Here is a 15,190-nt window from a genome sequence, read left to right on the forward strand (position 1 = left end):
ATAAACCTAATATATATATATATATATATATATATATATATATATATATATATCTTTATATATTTTGTCATTTAGAGTACGAGACCAATTTCTCGCTTTTTTCTATGGTGGGAATATGAAAGTATGACGTGTTCTTACAGGTTTTTTCCTACAACTTTTAAGATATTAAATAAAATATAATATATTAAGTATTATTTGTATATAACTTGTTTCAAAATCTCTTATATTTTTTAAATGAAAAAGAAAAAAAATAAGTTCATATTTATTTTTCAATTATTTTTTAATTATAGTTTAGACTTCGATTTTCCAAAATATTTAACACAGTATATTATTTAAATAAGTTTGGACTCACGTGTTATTTAAGTGAAAAAGAATCATCTTTACTTTATTTACATATATGTTATGCAAAATTTAATTATGATACATCTTTAATATTCTCTTCAAACATAAAATGAAATGTAGTAGCAATACTAAGGAGATTTACACTTGGTAATCACACGGATTTATCAAAAGGTCTCTCCTTTAATTGGATGAAAAGATATGCAGGAAGGAAATAAAACAAAACTTACCCTAAGTCTGAGGTTGGTCTTAATATTAGTTTTTTCTATAATTAAAAAAAGTAATAATAATAGATCCATCTAAACCAGGATAATCACTAACTACATAATCTATTAAATCAATGACACAAACTTATCATAACACAATAATTCTCCAACTTCAACTATCTGCAAGAACAAAGAACTTTACACAACTTGTAAATAATTGTTATGAAGTTAATTTCTCTTACCTATCTACTCATTATAAAACAGGGTGACACTATTGTTGTTGAGGTTCGGGAAGAGAAATAACTATTCGTTTTTCAAAAGACAAAATAAAAATACTAAAGAGGATCCATTAATGGAGGATCCAAAGTCTTCAAAAGTTCCATTAGGGAAGCATGTAAAAGGATTATGGAGAATTTCATGCAACTCGGAATCCTAGTCTTCTAGAACACCAACTGCCACTCAAGTTAGAACACAACCAAGTGGTTTAGTTGCATAAGAAAATAATCTTGCTTTCTTTGGTCAAATTTGAACTAGCTACGCTTACAATTCAACCAAGTCTCTTTGCAATCCTTGCCATTAAGATTTCCAACTCCTTTCAAGCTAAGTTTAATACACCTACAATTGAACCAAGTATCATCGTTATCCTTGCTATAAAGTGTCAACAACGTGACTTGTATGATAAATAGGAGAGAGTTCATTCACTTACCTAAGCTTTTAGGTAGCTTATATAATTTTGTTTTCAAATAAATTGTATATATGAATAGGCAGGCGAGAAAAGATAGCTAGTTTAATATCCGTGAAATAACAAGAGACGTGCAAGTTAATACTATCATACTAGGTTGCAAACTAATGAAATAAAACGCTTCTTCAAAATCCTATTTAAATAAACAAAAGGAAAAAAAAAATATAGATAAAGATACATATCATTTAATCGGACTTGATAATAACAACATTTTAGCAACCTGGAAAGGGAACGAGGGTCACAAAGAAACTCATTCCATTTCTTCGTTATTTTGTTTATTTCCGTCACTGACAAGCAATGTCAAATTCCCACACTTCTCTTCTGAAACCACTTTTTTCTCCCCATTTATCTCCCCTACCTCCCTCAACCAAAGGTTATAATAATAAACCCTTTACGGTGAAAAATACAACACATTAATTAATTTTTCAATTCCATTTCACCCATTTCGTTCAAAATGGAAGATCAAAACATAATCTGAAAAGAAAATAACATCATGCAATTCTAAAATTTAGTAAAAACTAAAACACAGAAAAGTTGCCTAGAAAAATGTGCAAAGACATCCAATACACCAATTGGGCCAATAATGGGTTTCCACAAAGCAAGTCATAAATTAAAAACTAAGCCTATTAAACAGAGTTTCAGAGAAAAAGTGCCACGAAAGGAGTTGGGAGGGGAGGGGGTAGAGAAACATTACATAACATTTTCCAAACGCAAACTAATTTCATCTAAATACCATGGAGGACAAAATCTGATTAAAGGAGCTCAGCAACATTTGAAGGCAGCTCCTCAACAATCACGTTATAAAACTTCTGGATGTCAAACAGCATTTTATCGTCATCCTTTGTGACAAAGTTGATAGCCACACCCTTCCTGCCAAACCTTCCACTACGACCAATACGATGCAGATAGTTCTCAGGCTGTGTAGGGAGGTCGTAATTTATAACTAGAGACACTTGTTGGACATCGATACCACGGGCCAAAAGATCAGTAGTAATCAAGACACGGGAAGAACCAGATCGGAATTCACGCATAATAATGTCCCTGGTATTCTGGTCCATGTCTCCATGGGTTGCTGAAACAGTGTGGTCACGGCTTCTCATTTTGTCAGTCAACCAATCAACTTTCCTTCTGGTGTTCACAAAAATGACACTCTGGGTGATTGCTAACGTCTCATAAAGATCACAGAGGGTGTCCAGCTTCCATTCCTCTTTCTCAACATTGACATAAAACTGCTTTATACCCTCCAAGGTGAGCTCATCACGCTTTACAAGGATCCTCACAGGTTTGTTCATGAACTTCCTCGTAATCTCAAGGGCCTCAGGAGGCATTGTGGCTGAGAAAACTCCCACTTGAATCTTAGACGGCAGCAGCTGGAATATATCATATATCTGATAATGATAAAACAAAAGGTTAGAACATTTACACAAATAAATTCTTTTATTACTACAGATAAACAAGTGTAGGAGTACTACTCAAAAAACAACATAAATATTAGCATAGAGAAAAGGCAAAGCATGAATAGAGAATGGAAAGCACCTGATCCTTAAAACCTCGGGAAAGCATCTCATCAGCCTCATCCAATACAAACATCTTGATGTGATCTGGTTGGAGTGATTGCCTACGAAGCATATCAAACACACGGCCAGGGGTACCAACCACGACATGAACACCGCTAGATAAAATGCGTTGGTCTTCACGGACACTGGTACCTCCCACACAGGCATGAACCTTAACACCAAGATAATCTCCAAGTGCCCGCATAACCTTTTCAATCTGCTGAGCAAGCTCACGAGTTGGTGCTAAAACCAAGGCCTGGCATTGCGTCAAGCTATAGTCAAGTTGCTCCAGAATACCGGAGCAGAAAGTGGCTGTCTTCCCAGTTCCAGACTGAGCCTGTTGAATAACATCAAGTCCCTTGCAGAAGGGAACTATACCCCTTTGCTGAATGGCTGATGGCTTTTCGAAACCTAAAACACAAATCATACTTGATTAAGGATTGCAACATACTACTAAAGCAGAAACAATAGCAGGTCAACCAAAAAATCATGGTTTAATAAAATAATACAAATGTGTAAGACAGACTCAGTGTCTAATGTTATGGTGATACCATATGTTTTGAACAATTGACCTAGCTACCAATTTGATCCTTAAAATACTGATAAGTATTAAGTAGTCCCTTAAATATAAAAAAAAAAATCATTTAAACTAGTCACTGAACTTTGCAGACATGCATCAGATTAGGGACTAAACAGGTAGATGCCAATATTTCAAGGATTACTTAAATAATTTTATTACTCTAGGGACTACGGAGAGAGAATGTAATATAGTTCAAGTACAAAATTAGTGGCTTCTCAAAATAAACAAAGACAAACCAGTGACAATCACTAGGAAGAACATTTCTTTTAGGGTTGAAAGTAGGAATGGGAAAGGATAAAACAGAAAAATATATTAAATTACCATATGCGTAAATGCCTCTCAGAAGATTCTCCTGCAGTCCCATAGCATCAAAACTCTCATAAACCTCATCATAGGATGTGAAGAAATCCTGTCCATCAGAAGATAGCCTGAAAGAAGAAGAAAAAACAACTAGAACATTAAAATCTTACGGCACTCGAATCCAACACAAAACAAGATAAAAAAACAGTAATTAAAATCGTCAACAAAATCAGATTGCAGCCGAATAAGAGAAAGTAAAAATCGTACAAGTCATTCATTTTGGAGTCATATTTGTTCGCATCGAACTGTGACCCCTCAGGCGCAAGTCCAGCCATGACTGCAAAAAAAAACGTTATGGCCACACCCTTTATTATCAAAATCGGAACCCATAAAAACGGCGAATGGTTGAGTATAATAGAATCCCCAGAGAGAATAAAATTGGGCCTCCTAATTCCGAAACCACAGAATCAAACATAAAACTTTGGAATAGCAACGAGCATGACCCAGATTAATAATAATTAATAATGAAATAAAAGAAGAAGATGGAGAAATAAACAAGAAAAATATTGTGTTGTGACAGAGAAACAGGGAAAAGGAAGAGAGAGACCTTAGTGTGGAGATGATGGAGAGAGAAAAGGAACTTTGTGTGTTGTGAAGAGAGTAGAGTTAGGGTTTCCCGAACTCCTCGGATCTACGCCGCGGAGTCGAGAAAAAGATAACAGAAGGTGGCCAGGACAGAGAATGAAGTAAGTGAGAGTGGGTTTGTGTGAAGTGACAAATAAAACCAGGGTTCCTAGATCATCCCTGCTCTACTCTTTTTTCTGCTTCCTATTTTGCCCTCACGTCGCAACATTTCTTCTTCTATTTTCTTTGGGCTCGGCCCAAAAATATACGCATGCATGCATCATTTACAAGCCCATAATATTTATTGCTTTTTGTTGACAGCTGTCATTGCAAAGTTTACTTTTTAGTTTCATAAAGTCAACTTTACACTGCTAATATATATGCACGTAAGAAGATACATTGAGTTGGGATTTCACAGTATGAAAATTAATCTTTTTACTGTTTGGGAAATATTAAGTCAAGAATAAGGAAGACAATACAAAGATAAAATTGACGATGAATAATTATATTTTAAGTATTTATTATATACTGATAGTAAATATTTTAATGTTGGCTCATTAATATATTGAATACGAACATAATTATACTATTATACATGTAAGTATTTGTTGCAAATATTTGTTATTTAAAAAATAAAAATAAATGTTTAATTTATATTTTATTAAATTTAATTTAATTAAAATTAAATTTATATTTATATTCAATTTAATTTATATTATATTTTATATTTTTTAATTTTAATTTAAAATTTATAATTTTTTTTTATATATTCGCAAAATTTCAACACCAAGTTTTAAAATATGAGAAAAAGAAAAATACAGAAAAAAAAGTTGGTTGAAATTGAGTCCGACAATAAAATCTTTTTCAAGAAGACAAACATTATCTCTCATTACACATTATTATTATTATTATTATTATTATATATTATATATATATATATATATATATATATATATATTATTACTTTGCTTATTGATAAGTTGAATATTTTAAATATAAAATTTATATGAAATATATATATATAGATATTTAAGAGATATTTAACCGTAATTGGATCAATTCTAATTAACTATTTACTTAAATATATAAATATAGATATAAAGTAATGAGATAGGTAATTACATTTATTTGATACGTAATTATGAAATACTTGTAGAACATTTAATACTTTATTTGATCCGTAATTATGAAACATTTATAGAACATTTAATACTTGAATGTCTTTAACTCGTATTTATTCTGGCTTGAATCATTGGGGAAAAAATTAGACATAAATAAAGAATGAGAAGAAAATAAGAGATTGAATTAATACAGAAGACATAATTAAATTATGAAGGTGTGATTCTCCATCATACATACCGAAACATAAAGAAAAATATCATTCTAAAAGTCTTACTCTCAAGAAAAACAAAATAAGAGTTTCATCATTAATTCAATAAAAGCTTACAAAAGTTAGTATGAAATAACAATTTTTTTTATAACAGATATGTTTATCAAGTTGTGAGTTTATTTATTTATTTTTTTCACAAGATTTGTTAAGAAAGCTAATAATATATTCTCGTATTCACGGCTCGATTATTTTTTTATTAGTTTAATGATTCGATAGGTCTTATTTTTGCATGAGAATTTCAAATTTAACCTTTATTTGTTTTTTCAATTAAGTCTTTATTTTTTAAAAATTAAAACAAATAGAGTCAAACGGTTAAATTGGATAAATACTGTTTGAGTGATGTGTACGTGACATATTGATTATGTTTTATTAATGATGTGACATGGTTTAATGATATTAAGATAATTGTGACGTATAAATTTATATTTTTTTTAATTAAAAAACTGGGAAAATTTTAATTACACCTTCATATTAGAGTTCCTTCGTAATAGGGGTTCATCCTGATACAACAATTTTTTTAATCAATTGAATATAGTTTCTTGCAAGTTGGAAAACTCGCAAAAGAGAAGATGATGGCCATGGAAGATGGTCGCGATTCTAGGGTTGATGTTTGAAGAGATTTGGGACGAAGAAGTCAGGTTCTCTTACTCATGGCTCTCTTGCGGTTAAAGAGGTTTGAAGGATTCATTCACGGAGGAAATTGAACGATGTTGTTCGAACGAGTTGTTAATGTTTTTGGTTATGTGATTTTGATTTCTCTTTGCAGGTTGGATCGCTATCTCTATTGTGGCGACCGTGGAGGTTGCACGATTGAACTGGGATGCGATTTAGGTTGCGCGAAGGTATTAGTGTTGATGCATCAATGGAGGATGTGCGAAACTTAGGTTCACCATGGTTGTTGACTTTGGGTGGCTTGTGATTTGGATTCAAGTAGGAGCAATGGTGATGAACAAAGAAAATGACAATTCTCGAACCGAGTTTCGCATTTAGGAGTCTCTTACGTGCGCATGATGGTCATGACTGATGGTTGTGGTGGTGTGTATAAGTTAAGACATGATGACAAGGTTCCCGAAATTATTATATGAGGGTGAACTCCAACCACAAGCATCAACTTTCTCTTTCACCATTGATGGATGTTTAGCAAACCTTAAACTTTTAAACAAAATCTTTAAATTTTAGAAACAATTCAGTTTAATTAACTTTTCTCAATTTCTTTAATTTTAAAAAAACAAAAATCCACATTGAGAGTTACAACTTACCACGTCATTTAAAATACTATTATTAGCATTTTCAAACATAAGGACTCAATTAAGAAAACAAATAAATAAAAGTTCTATTTGAAATTCTGACTCAAAAATAAAATTTATCGAATTATTAAACCTTTTTTATTTATCAGTTTTTAATTTATTAAGAACTTATTTAATTATTATTATTATATCCAAATACACAATTTATTTCCATAATTAAATTTAAAATTTAAAATTATGTATAATCTGTAAATACAATATTTAAATGAAGTTTAATAATATAAATAAAAAGTTAAATAATTAATCAAATTTATAATATTTATTAAAATAATTAACAATAAAATTTGTAATAATAATTAAAGTTATAGATGCACACAATTATTTTCAGTTATATTAAAATATACGACTGAAGAAAACATGTTTGTATTGTAATTAAAATTATATAGTTTTAAATTTAATAGTTATTATATATCAGGTACAATCATTAGGTGTGGAGGTTATATTCTAAAAAAAACATTATTTGTGACTGTAAAACAATAATAAAATCAATATAATCTAATTATACAAATATACGTTTAAATTCATACTTATCAATTAAAAGTGACAATTATAATTTGAATTATGGTTTCCAAAGTATATTCCATAAATTTATACCCACAATGTACTTTAGACCATATTATTGTAGTTTGAAAAATAGAGATAACTATTTAACATAGTGAATATGTAATATTAAAATTTGTGGTATGAGTATGTATTTCAACAAAAGTAACTTTAAACATAAACTTCATATTAAAAGGAAATTAATGGGGTACATTTGCAATAAGCCATAGTTATATTTACTATGTTTGTAGATTGCACATTAATGGACATAAAAACTAAAATAAAAATTACAAAATGTCAGCAAAAATTACTTTGGTTTAGATAAAATTGTTTTAAAGCACATATTTAAGAACTGCTAATTTTTAAAATTATCAAAAATCATTTAAGTGATATTTGCCAATGTAAATTATAGGTTTACAAAAAATATAAATATGCAACAAATAAAGGAAAGCATAAAACATAGATAGACAGGATTATGATATCCAACTTAAGAAGCTCCATAAATAAACACTTCAGAGAAGCTCCACCAATTAGCTTATTTAATACTTCATGATTTCTTTTAAAAAATATACTACTTTTTTTTTTTTTTTTTTATCTTTTATATATAGTGTTTCTTCTTATAAGGAGAAGAAAATTATAAATAAGTTAGGCCAAAAACTATCTTAATCCCAAAGCTTGTCACCGCTGACTTAGAAATTGATTGGGTTCTTGATCCTGAGGTATCAGAATTTTCAAACTACCTGAGAACTTTGCTTAACAATGAAATGTGCACATGTGACTGCCAAATTGTGAGATAACATCAACAAGGCCACCATAGCCTCCAACTGCCATAACCTGAAATGAGTTTCGCAGTAATGCAACTATATATCACATAAAGTAGAGAGCGGACAACCGGTACTAAACAAAATAGCAATGATTTTTAAACAGAACATACCCCTGCAGGATGTAAGGAGATAGAAAAAGATGACGAAGGAGCACACTGTATTTGTGAAAGGATCGTGCCATTCATGTCAAAGCGATTGAGCAGAGGATCTGTACCAACAGTCAAAATCTGAAAGTAAAATACAAACAATTAACAAGAGTTAGCAGAGCTACAATTTTCATGAGAGTTACTGATATTATAAGAACAACAAATGAGTTAATCAATATTCAGATAAGGGTAACTACAATACTTATAATTGACAAGAGCAAGAGCAAAATATGCAGCAAATTTTGCCCCAGAAAAATGGAGGAGCTGAGAAATAAAAATACAAGGACATATACCACAGGCTCTGAACTATAAATTTATGGCACTTTCGCGTACTTTATATTTTCACCAGAGCATCTATTCTCACTGCTAGAAGACTACAAATAGCCAAATCAATTTTGATAGCATCACCGTACCAGTCATCAGATACTTATCATTAAGATAAAATATGATTGCAACGTTAATACTACTAATGAAATTTTGAATAAAATAACATTTGAAAAAGGAGAACGGAAGAAATTAAGATGGGTGGGGAAAAGTTTCTGCATCTAAAGTATATAACGTCGTTTTTTATCAACCCGAGAAATCCAAGATATCTTCACATGAAATTTTTCTGAAATTTAAAGAATTATTAGTAGTCTATAAAGGTATTAAGAACACAAAAAATGAAGAATAAAGGCTAAAGGGGGAAGCTAACTCAATACAGTACATAAACGACTTTTTTTTGTGGCTAATGATGATGAGTACAAATATTTTTTGTATATGATATAAAACACCTTCAACTTTCTGGAGCATGACACTGACAGCTTGTCTGTCGCTCTAGAGGTTACCATGATCATATAGTATGACCGTGTTTGAAACAAGTGAAGAGAAAATAGAGATATAACCAACTCACTTGATTATTGTCAAATAACATGTCCTGTACAGTAGCACGCGTTGGAATTTTTGATACACATTCAGAAGCAGGCAGGTTCCAAAGTGATATATTTCGTCCACTACTGCAAGCCTGAATAAAGTTGACGGTGGTCCCTTTAGTATTTATAAAGCAACCAACTATTCAAGAACAACATACATAACATATTTCTCATGCATCTGTTGGTTCTATTAGTTTGCCTACGGAGAAAAGAAAACCTTAAAATGTGAGGCTATTCTGGTTGGAAACATGTTATTTGAATTGATGAAATAAAAGAACTTGTTAACAAAAATAGCTTTTTCATATAACACCTATAATTTCCAAGAGAGAAAATATATTCATTCTTAGAAATAACAATGTTTTAAATCCCAGAAAGTGCCTGATCCCAAAAGGTAGGATAAATGGTATTGTAATTTGTTTATATTCACATACATACATACATACATATTTTGATAGGCTACTTAATACGGATGTTGTTATCATTACATGTCAGCAATTGGAAAATTCTAGAGATCTTTTTGTAATCATTATTTAGGATTTATTTATGTAGGCTTATGTACTGTTATTGAATCAATTCAATAAAATCTTTTCTATCATTCAATTTATATAGTAGAAGCAAAAGAACACCTTTCCCAATTGTAGGACTACTTAGAAAATAGAATGCACCAATTTAGGGTGCAGCCCCAGTACCACCTCTGATTCTAGACACAAGAAATCTTAGCCCCTTTCTCCCATCGGTTATTCAGTCCCCACTTCAATCAAGTAAATCATCTTCGCTTTTCAGAAAAAACTAAAATGCATCCACTGTTCTGCTACCCTTAGCTAGTGCAGAACAGCAAACAAGGGGAAAGGGCAGAAGTTACCCAAACAACAGGAAGGTCAGAAAATTGTAAAATTGGCCACGCACATACTTCCGGAGATGGTCAGAAGTGATATGCAAGAGAAAAGCTTCAAATGACATATTTTTAGAGGGTGTTTACAGAGATATCCCAACTACTATAAAGGCCACTACAGCCACAACACTGGACTGTGCCTTTACAGAGACCCCTGTCATGGCAGGGGCACTCCAGCACAGCTTTATAGCACTATTCTCAACCCTGAGAAATAATGGTTAAACTGGAATCATCCACTCATAACATTACATCCAATGAATCTACAATTACCAAAGCGATCAACATTTTGCCTAAATATTCATATTTCTTTTATCAAACTAGCATGAGTAGTCCACTAATATGTAGGGAAGGGAAGACAAGGAAAGTATAAAATAAGAGGTATGCTCTTACCAACCAACTCTCACTTGCATCTAAAGCAACACAGCCAACCCACGAAGCAGATCCTTTCAACTTCAAATGTTTTACTTGATCAATTACTTGGGTACACTTTCCACTTTTGCAATCTATTAAACATTGCAAATAAGCCACAAAAACTTAACTACCCAATAAATCTATATCAATAAATTTCAATAACAAATGAATTTGCATAAAAAAGTAATCTGTTTCACGCAGTCTGTTAAACTTTAGTAACTTGAGCTGAAAAATAAACGTTACCCCAAATTCGTGTTGTCCCATCCTCCGAACCTGTTATGATCTGAACACAGATCAGAAAAAAGCAACAGTTAAAAACCTAGGCATAATGTGGGAAGGTAAAATGATCACTAAGAAAAAGAGAAATGTCAACAGAGAAAATATGCTTTTGCAGTTAGGAATTTAAAATACTAATCCACATATTCTCTAGCGACAGAAGAGTAATGGAACATTTAAATTCTATTACTTAGTGCAGCATTTTAACATTTCTTTGTAGAAACTATAGATTACTTTTGAAGAAAAGATTTATAGTTGCTTAAACGGTATATATCTCTCCTTTATCACATTTCCCCATCGATACCCTTTTATATGGTTACATCAAATTATTGCCCTGTTTATGTCTTACATATGTTCCTATTTCAAAAAAGTGTTAACACATACCTTTATCGTTATTAAGGATATACGGAGAAAAAATTAAAAAAGTAAGCCAATTTATTAAAGAATAAAACTTCAAGTTATCTCTCACTCTTCCTTTTTAAAATTAATAACATTGTCTCCACCAGGATCACTACTTATCCCTGTACATCTGTCGTTTTAATCTTAATTGTAAACAAACAGGTGACTACCTCAATTAATTCCTTATATGCTCATGAACAATCTTTTTTTTTTTTTTTGAAAAAAAAGGTCAACTTTAAAACATCAAATGTGCACACTCCTGATAAACCTACAAAAAATGTGATGGAAAAAAGTTAAGACTGCTTGATACACAGGGATGTTTCTGTTGGTCTTATTGTTGTCATCGTAGTACACTTAGTTATGTGTTGTCTAGGGGTGTGCATAAAATGTTTCTTTCTTCGGAAACAACATGAAGAACTGTTTCCATAAGGTGGTTTCGTTCAGGGTTTTTTGTCAGCCTCGGTTATCCATTTCTCACTTGTGTATATGGTTCAGCTTTTATATGGTACATGTAACCATTGCTCAGTCTATGTCTACTATATGTTCCAAAATGTATTAACATATACCTTTATCATTAACAAAGAAAACATCATGCAGAGTACTAAACTACAAAAGAAAATAAATTTATTTTAAATAATAAACTCCATGTATTCTCTCTACTCTTTGTTTTATAATAATACCATCGTCTCCACTACTCTTCCTATGGTATCTGTAATTTTTATCTTAAGTGCACATAAAGAGGTGTGTGCTTCATTCTATTTCTTGAATGTTCATGAACAAGATTTAAACTAAGATAGTCAACTCTAAAGCATCAAATGCACACTGTAGTCTTAATGTTTCAGTCATGTTATAATTGTAGAAATAAGGCACAATTCTTTTATAATCAGATTTTTTTTTTTCAAACAGGAATGTCTAGATTATATATGTAATATTGGATATTCTTTTACTTATTCCCATATCATATCTATACCATTAGAGGTTACCGTATCACCTTTATTTACTGTATTTTATTGATTTCGTTTTCTCAATTTAAATAAAAAACTCGTGTTGTCTTAGGAATACAAGGTTCCAATTCAACATCTCTGTTTCTTGTAGCTTAACAAGGTATCACAAAGCCTCTTGAAAATTGTGTTGGTGGACCCATTGTCTCAGGTAAAGAGTTTTCTTTTCTCAAACCTTTTTTCCACGCTTGGTCACTGCTCAGTGGCATCTCTAACGATTTTTGACAACCTCCATTTGCTTCCGCAACATCATGAGACTTGTCCAACATCAACTTCAAGATCATCCAAACACCGACCAAGGACAGTATATGAAGTGTCTGCACATGCCTCTTTCCCATCCACACATTTTCCACCCATGTCACCACGTGGCGATGTTTACCTTCCGGCCACCATCGTCGTCCTCACATCTTTCATCCAAACACAACCATGGTGATCGAAACTCCATCTAACTTCGTTTGGCAATTTGATTTGAGATTTTCTCTCCCGTTATTATTTTATTATTTATTATTTTACAACATATTTAAAAAAAAGAAAAAAAAGTCATCGGTACAATTGACTAGCCTCATAAAACTTTGACAACATATGAGGACTTTCTCAGATGGAGTGAGACTTGTCAATTTACTAATAACATTACATGTCTCAATTTTCTTCCTTGGGACCTTGGGTCATTGACTATATTGCAACTGACAATTTTTCCTTCATTACCATTGTCAATGGTTTACAAGCAAAGGATTCTGGCATTGGTACTACCAAACCCCTTCCATCTAATTGTCATTTAAGCATCTCAATATAAATAAAGCATTGGGAATACATGGGTTCAGCTAAATGTGACTCTATATTTCCTATAGTTTAACAAGTTATGTATCTTAGCTATAGCTGTTACTATATCATGTCATGTAGGAGTTACTTAATAAAATTCATATCCATGTCTAGACAAGACCAACCTCCATTCTTCCTTAACCTTTAGATTTATTTCTTCTTGTTTAATAATTACCCACAAGTCCAAAAACAGTGAGGTCAAGAATCAAGACCTGATTGGACGAGTTGCGTGCAACTATACAATGCAAATACTCCATGTGCCCCTTGAATACCATTTTCACTTTGCCAGTTTCCTAGAAACATTAACACATGTTAGTGCAATATTAACGCAAGTATAATTATAGATCAAGCTATCCAAGAAACTTCCTATGCAGGAATTATATTCACCTTCCATGAATACATACCACATCCCAACAATATGCACAAGAATCACCAGATGCAGCAAAAACTGATCCCTCCTACAATTAAACAAAAAAATAGGAACAAATTGAATCGTGAAATAACAAGCAAATTATTCTAACAAACAGTAAAAACCAATTGCAAACCTGAGTATTAACAGCAAGAGCGTTATTCTCAGGAATAGGTGAAAGCGCACCCCAAGGACCTCTAGAAAAACAAAGTGTGGGCATATAGAGGACAATTAGACAACCAAAAAAGGAGGCACAAAGGAATTGCTGATAGCCTGATACTGCATAATAAGCTATAAAAATTCTACTCATGATCGGATAGTGAGAAGAATCTTTTTTTTTTTTTTGCAAACAGGTTCCAAGTGATATAAATACCAACAAAGTTAACAATAACAATTGTAAAAGCAAATGAGATAAATAAGAATTTAAACATTCAAGATTCATTCCAAATAATATTAAATATTTTTTTAGTGCAATAGACAATGATGGCAAACATGGAGCCCAAATGCATAAGTATATTCAGAGAACGTACAGAAAGTACATGAACTAAACAGCACTGAAATCAAGAAAAAACATCTTGTAAAGAAAGCTGAAATATGCATCAATACTCAAAAAACTCACTTGTGTTGAGGATTCACCATATCAAGTACAGGCTTCGTGTCATTTCCTAGAATGTTAAGGGATGACACACATAAGAAACATAACAAATAATTATTCAATAGTACAAAAAGTGATATCGAAGAAGTAACAGATTGAAACTCCCCAATCAAATTAAACACACAATTAGGCACACACACACACACACACACACACACACACATATATATATATATATGGAAGAGGGAAAAGAACAATGCCAAAGTGGGCTTTTAGGCAACCAGAGAAATTTAGCTGATCAATAATTTACTTATATTTACTTGTGTTTGGGAACAAAGTCAAAACCCTTGCTGCATCAGATAAATCACTCTAATGCTTCTCACTTAGAAAATCATGGTTTTAAATCCCTTAAGGCGGTATGTACCAACTGAGCCCAAAAATGCCAATGGGATAGCATCAAAGATACTTAAGAATTATGACAATCATAATTGCACATTAAAAGTAACATGTATTAAACAAAACATACAACTAAATTTCTACAAAAGTCAAATACAAGTTCCTTCCATAGGAATCATCAATTAATTCAAAGTCTTTATCGTTTTCTCCACTATTATACTGTAGATTTCATTTTTGGAAATTGAAATCCCCAAATAGCCTCCCTTACCTTAGAAGACTTAATGTCTATTACAAGAGAGTTTTTTATTTTTTTTTTTTTTAAATAAATGCATAAAACTAGTATACTTGGTATTTGGTCCTACCTACTACCACTACACCAAACTGCTTCACATCAGAGCAGCCAGGGCCACTCCATACCCCTATGCCACTATGTGTTAGGTTTCTTGGTATCAAGTAATCTAGATACTATATTAGAGTCAATAATCACAACTAATTTATGAATTCTCACAAGGGAGAAACAGTTTTAT

General features: G+C 31.8%; 2 protein-coding genes across 3 annotated transcripts in view; both read right to left on the bottom strand.

The window, feature by feature from the left end:
• Positions 1–1,762: 1,762 nt before the first annotated feature.
• Positions 1,763–4,498, bottom strand: LOC106768812 (eukaryotic initiation factor 4A-15). Its single transcript, XM_014654151.2, has 5 exons — positions 4,331–4,498; positions 3,991–4,060; positions 3,745–3,851; positions 2,824–3,254; positions 1,763–2,675 (listed from the first exon to the last, which is right to left on the bottom strand). The coding sequence occupies exons 2-5, from the start codon at positions 4,056–4,058 to the stop codon at positions 2,040–2,042; spliced, it is 1,242 nt and encodes a 413-aa protein (XP_014509637.1). The 5' UTR covers positions 4,059–4,060; positions 4,331–4,498; the 3' UTR covers positions 1,763–2,039.
• Positions 4,499–8,037: 3,539 nt separating this feature from the next.
• Positions 8,038–15,190, bottom strand: part of LOC106768335 (THO complex subunit 6) — a 15,730-nt gene continuing 8,577 nt past the window's right edge. For both annotated transcript variants that reach the window (XM_022783956.1, XM_014653428.2), the window contains 9 exons: positions 14,292–14,337; positions 13,809–13,869; positions 13,668–13,721; positions 13,476–13,556; positions 11,012–11,051; positions 10,748–10,860; positions 9,447–9,557; positions 8,519–8,635; positions 8,038–8,418 (listed from right to left, as the gene is read on the bottom strand). In XM_022783956.1, the coding sequence (XP_022639677.1) occupies positions 8,338–8,418; positions 8,519–8,635; positions 9,447–9,557; positions 10,748–10,860; positions 11,012–11,051; positions 13,476–13,556; positions 13,668–13,721; positions 13,809–13,869; positions 14,292–14,337 (704 nt within the window). In that variant the 3' untranslated portion in view covers positions 8,038–8,337. The remainder of the gene's footprint in view (positions 8,419–8,518; positions 8,636–9,446; positions 9,558–10,747; positions 10,861–11,011; positions 11,052–13,475; positions 13,557–13,667; positions 13,722–13,808; positions 13,870–14,291; positions 14,338–15,190) is intronic.

The sequence above is a fragment of the Vigna radiata genome, chromosome 7 (genome assembly GCF_000741045.1).
Source record: "Vigna radiata var. radiata cultivar VC1973A chromosome 7, Vradiata_ver6, whole genome shotgun sequence".
Taxonomy (NCBI): domain Eukaryota; kingdom Viridiplantae; phylum Streptophyta; class Magnoliopsida; order Fabales; family Fabaceae; genus Vigna; species Vigna radiata.

What these genes read in the sequence shown, in the direction of transcription:
- LOC106768812 (XM_014654151.2), bottom strand. Translation starts at nt 4,058, where the DNA reads ATGGCTGGACTTGCGCCTGAGGGGTCACAGTTCGATGCGAACAAATAT. An exon ending in GACTCCAAAATGAATGACTT is followed by an intron (nt 3,852 to 3,990) that starts GTACGATTTTTA and finishes TTCTTCTTTCAG; the next exon opens with GCTATCTTCTGATGGACAGG. An exon ending in CCCGAGGTTTTAAGGATCAG is followed by an intron (nt 2,676 to 2,823) that starts GTGCTTTCCATT and finishes TATCATTATCAG; the next exon opens with ATATATGATATATTCCAGCT.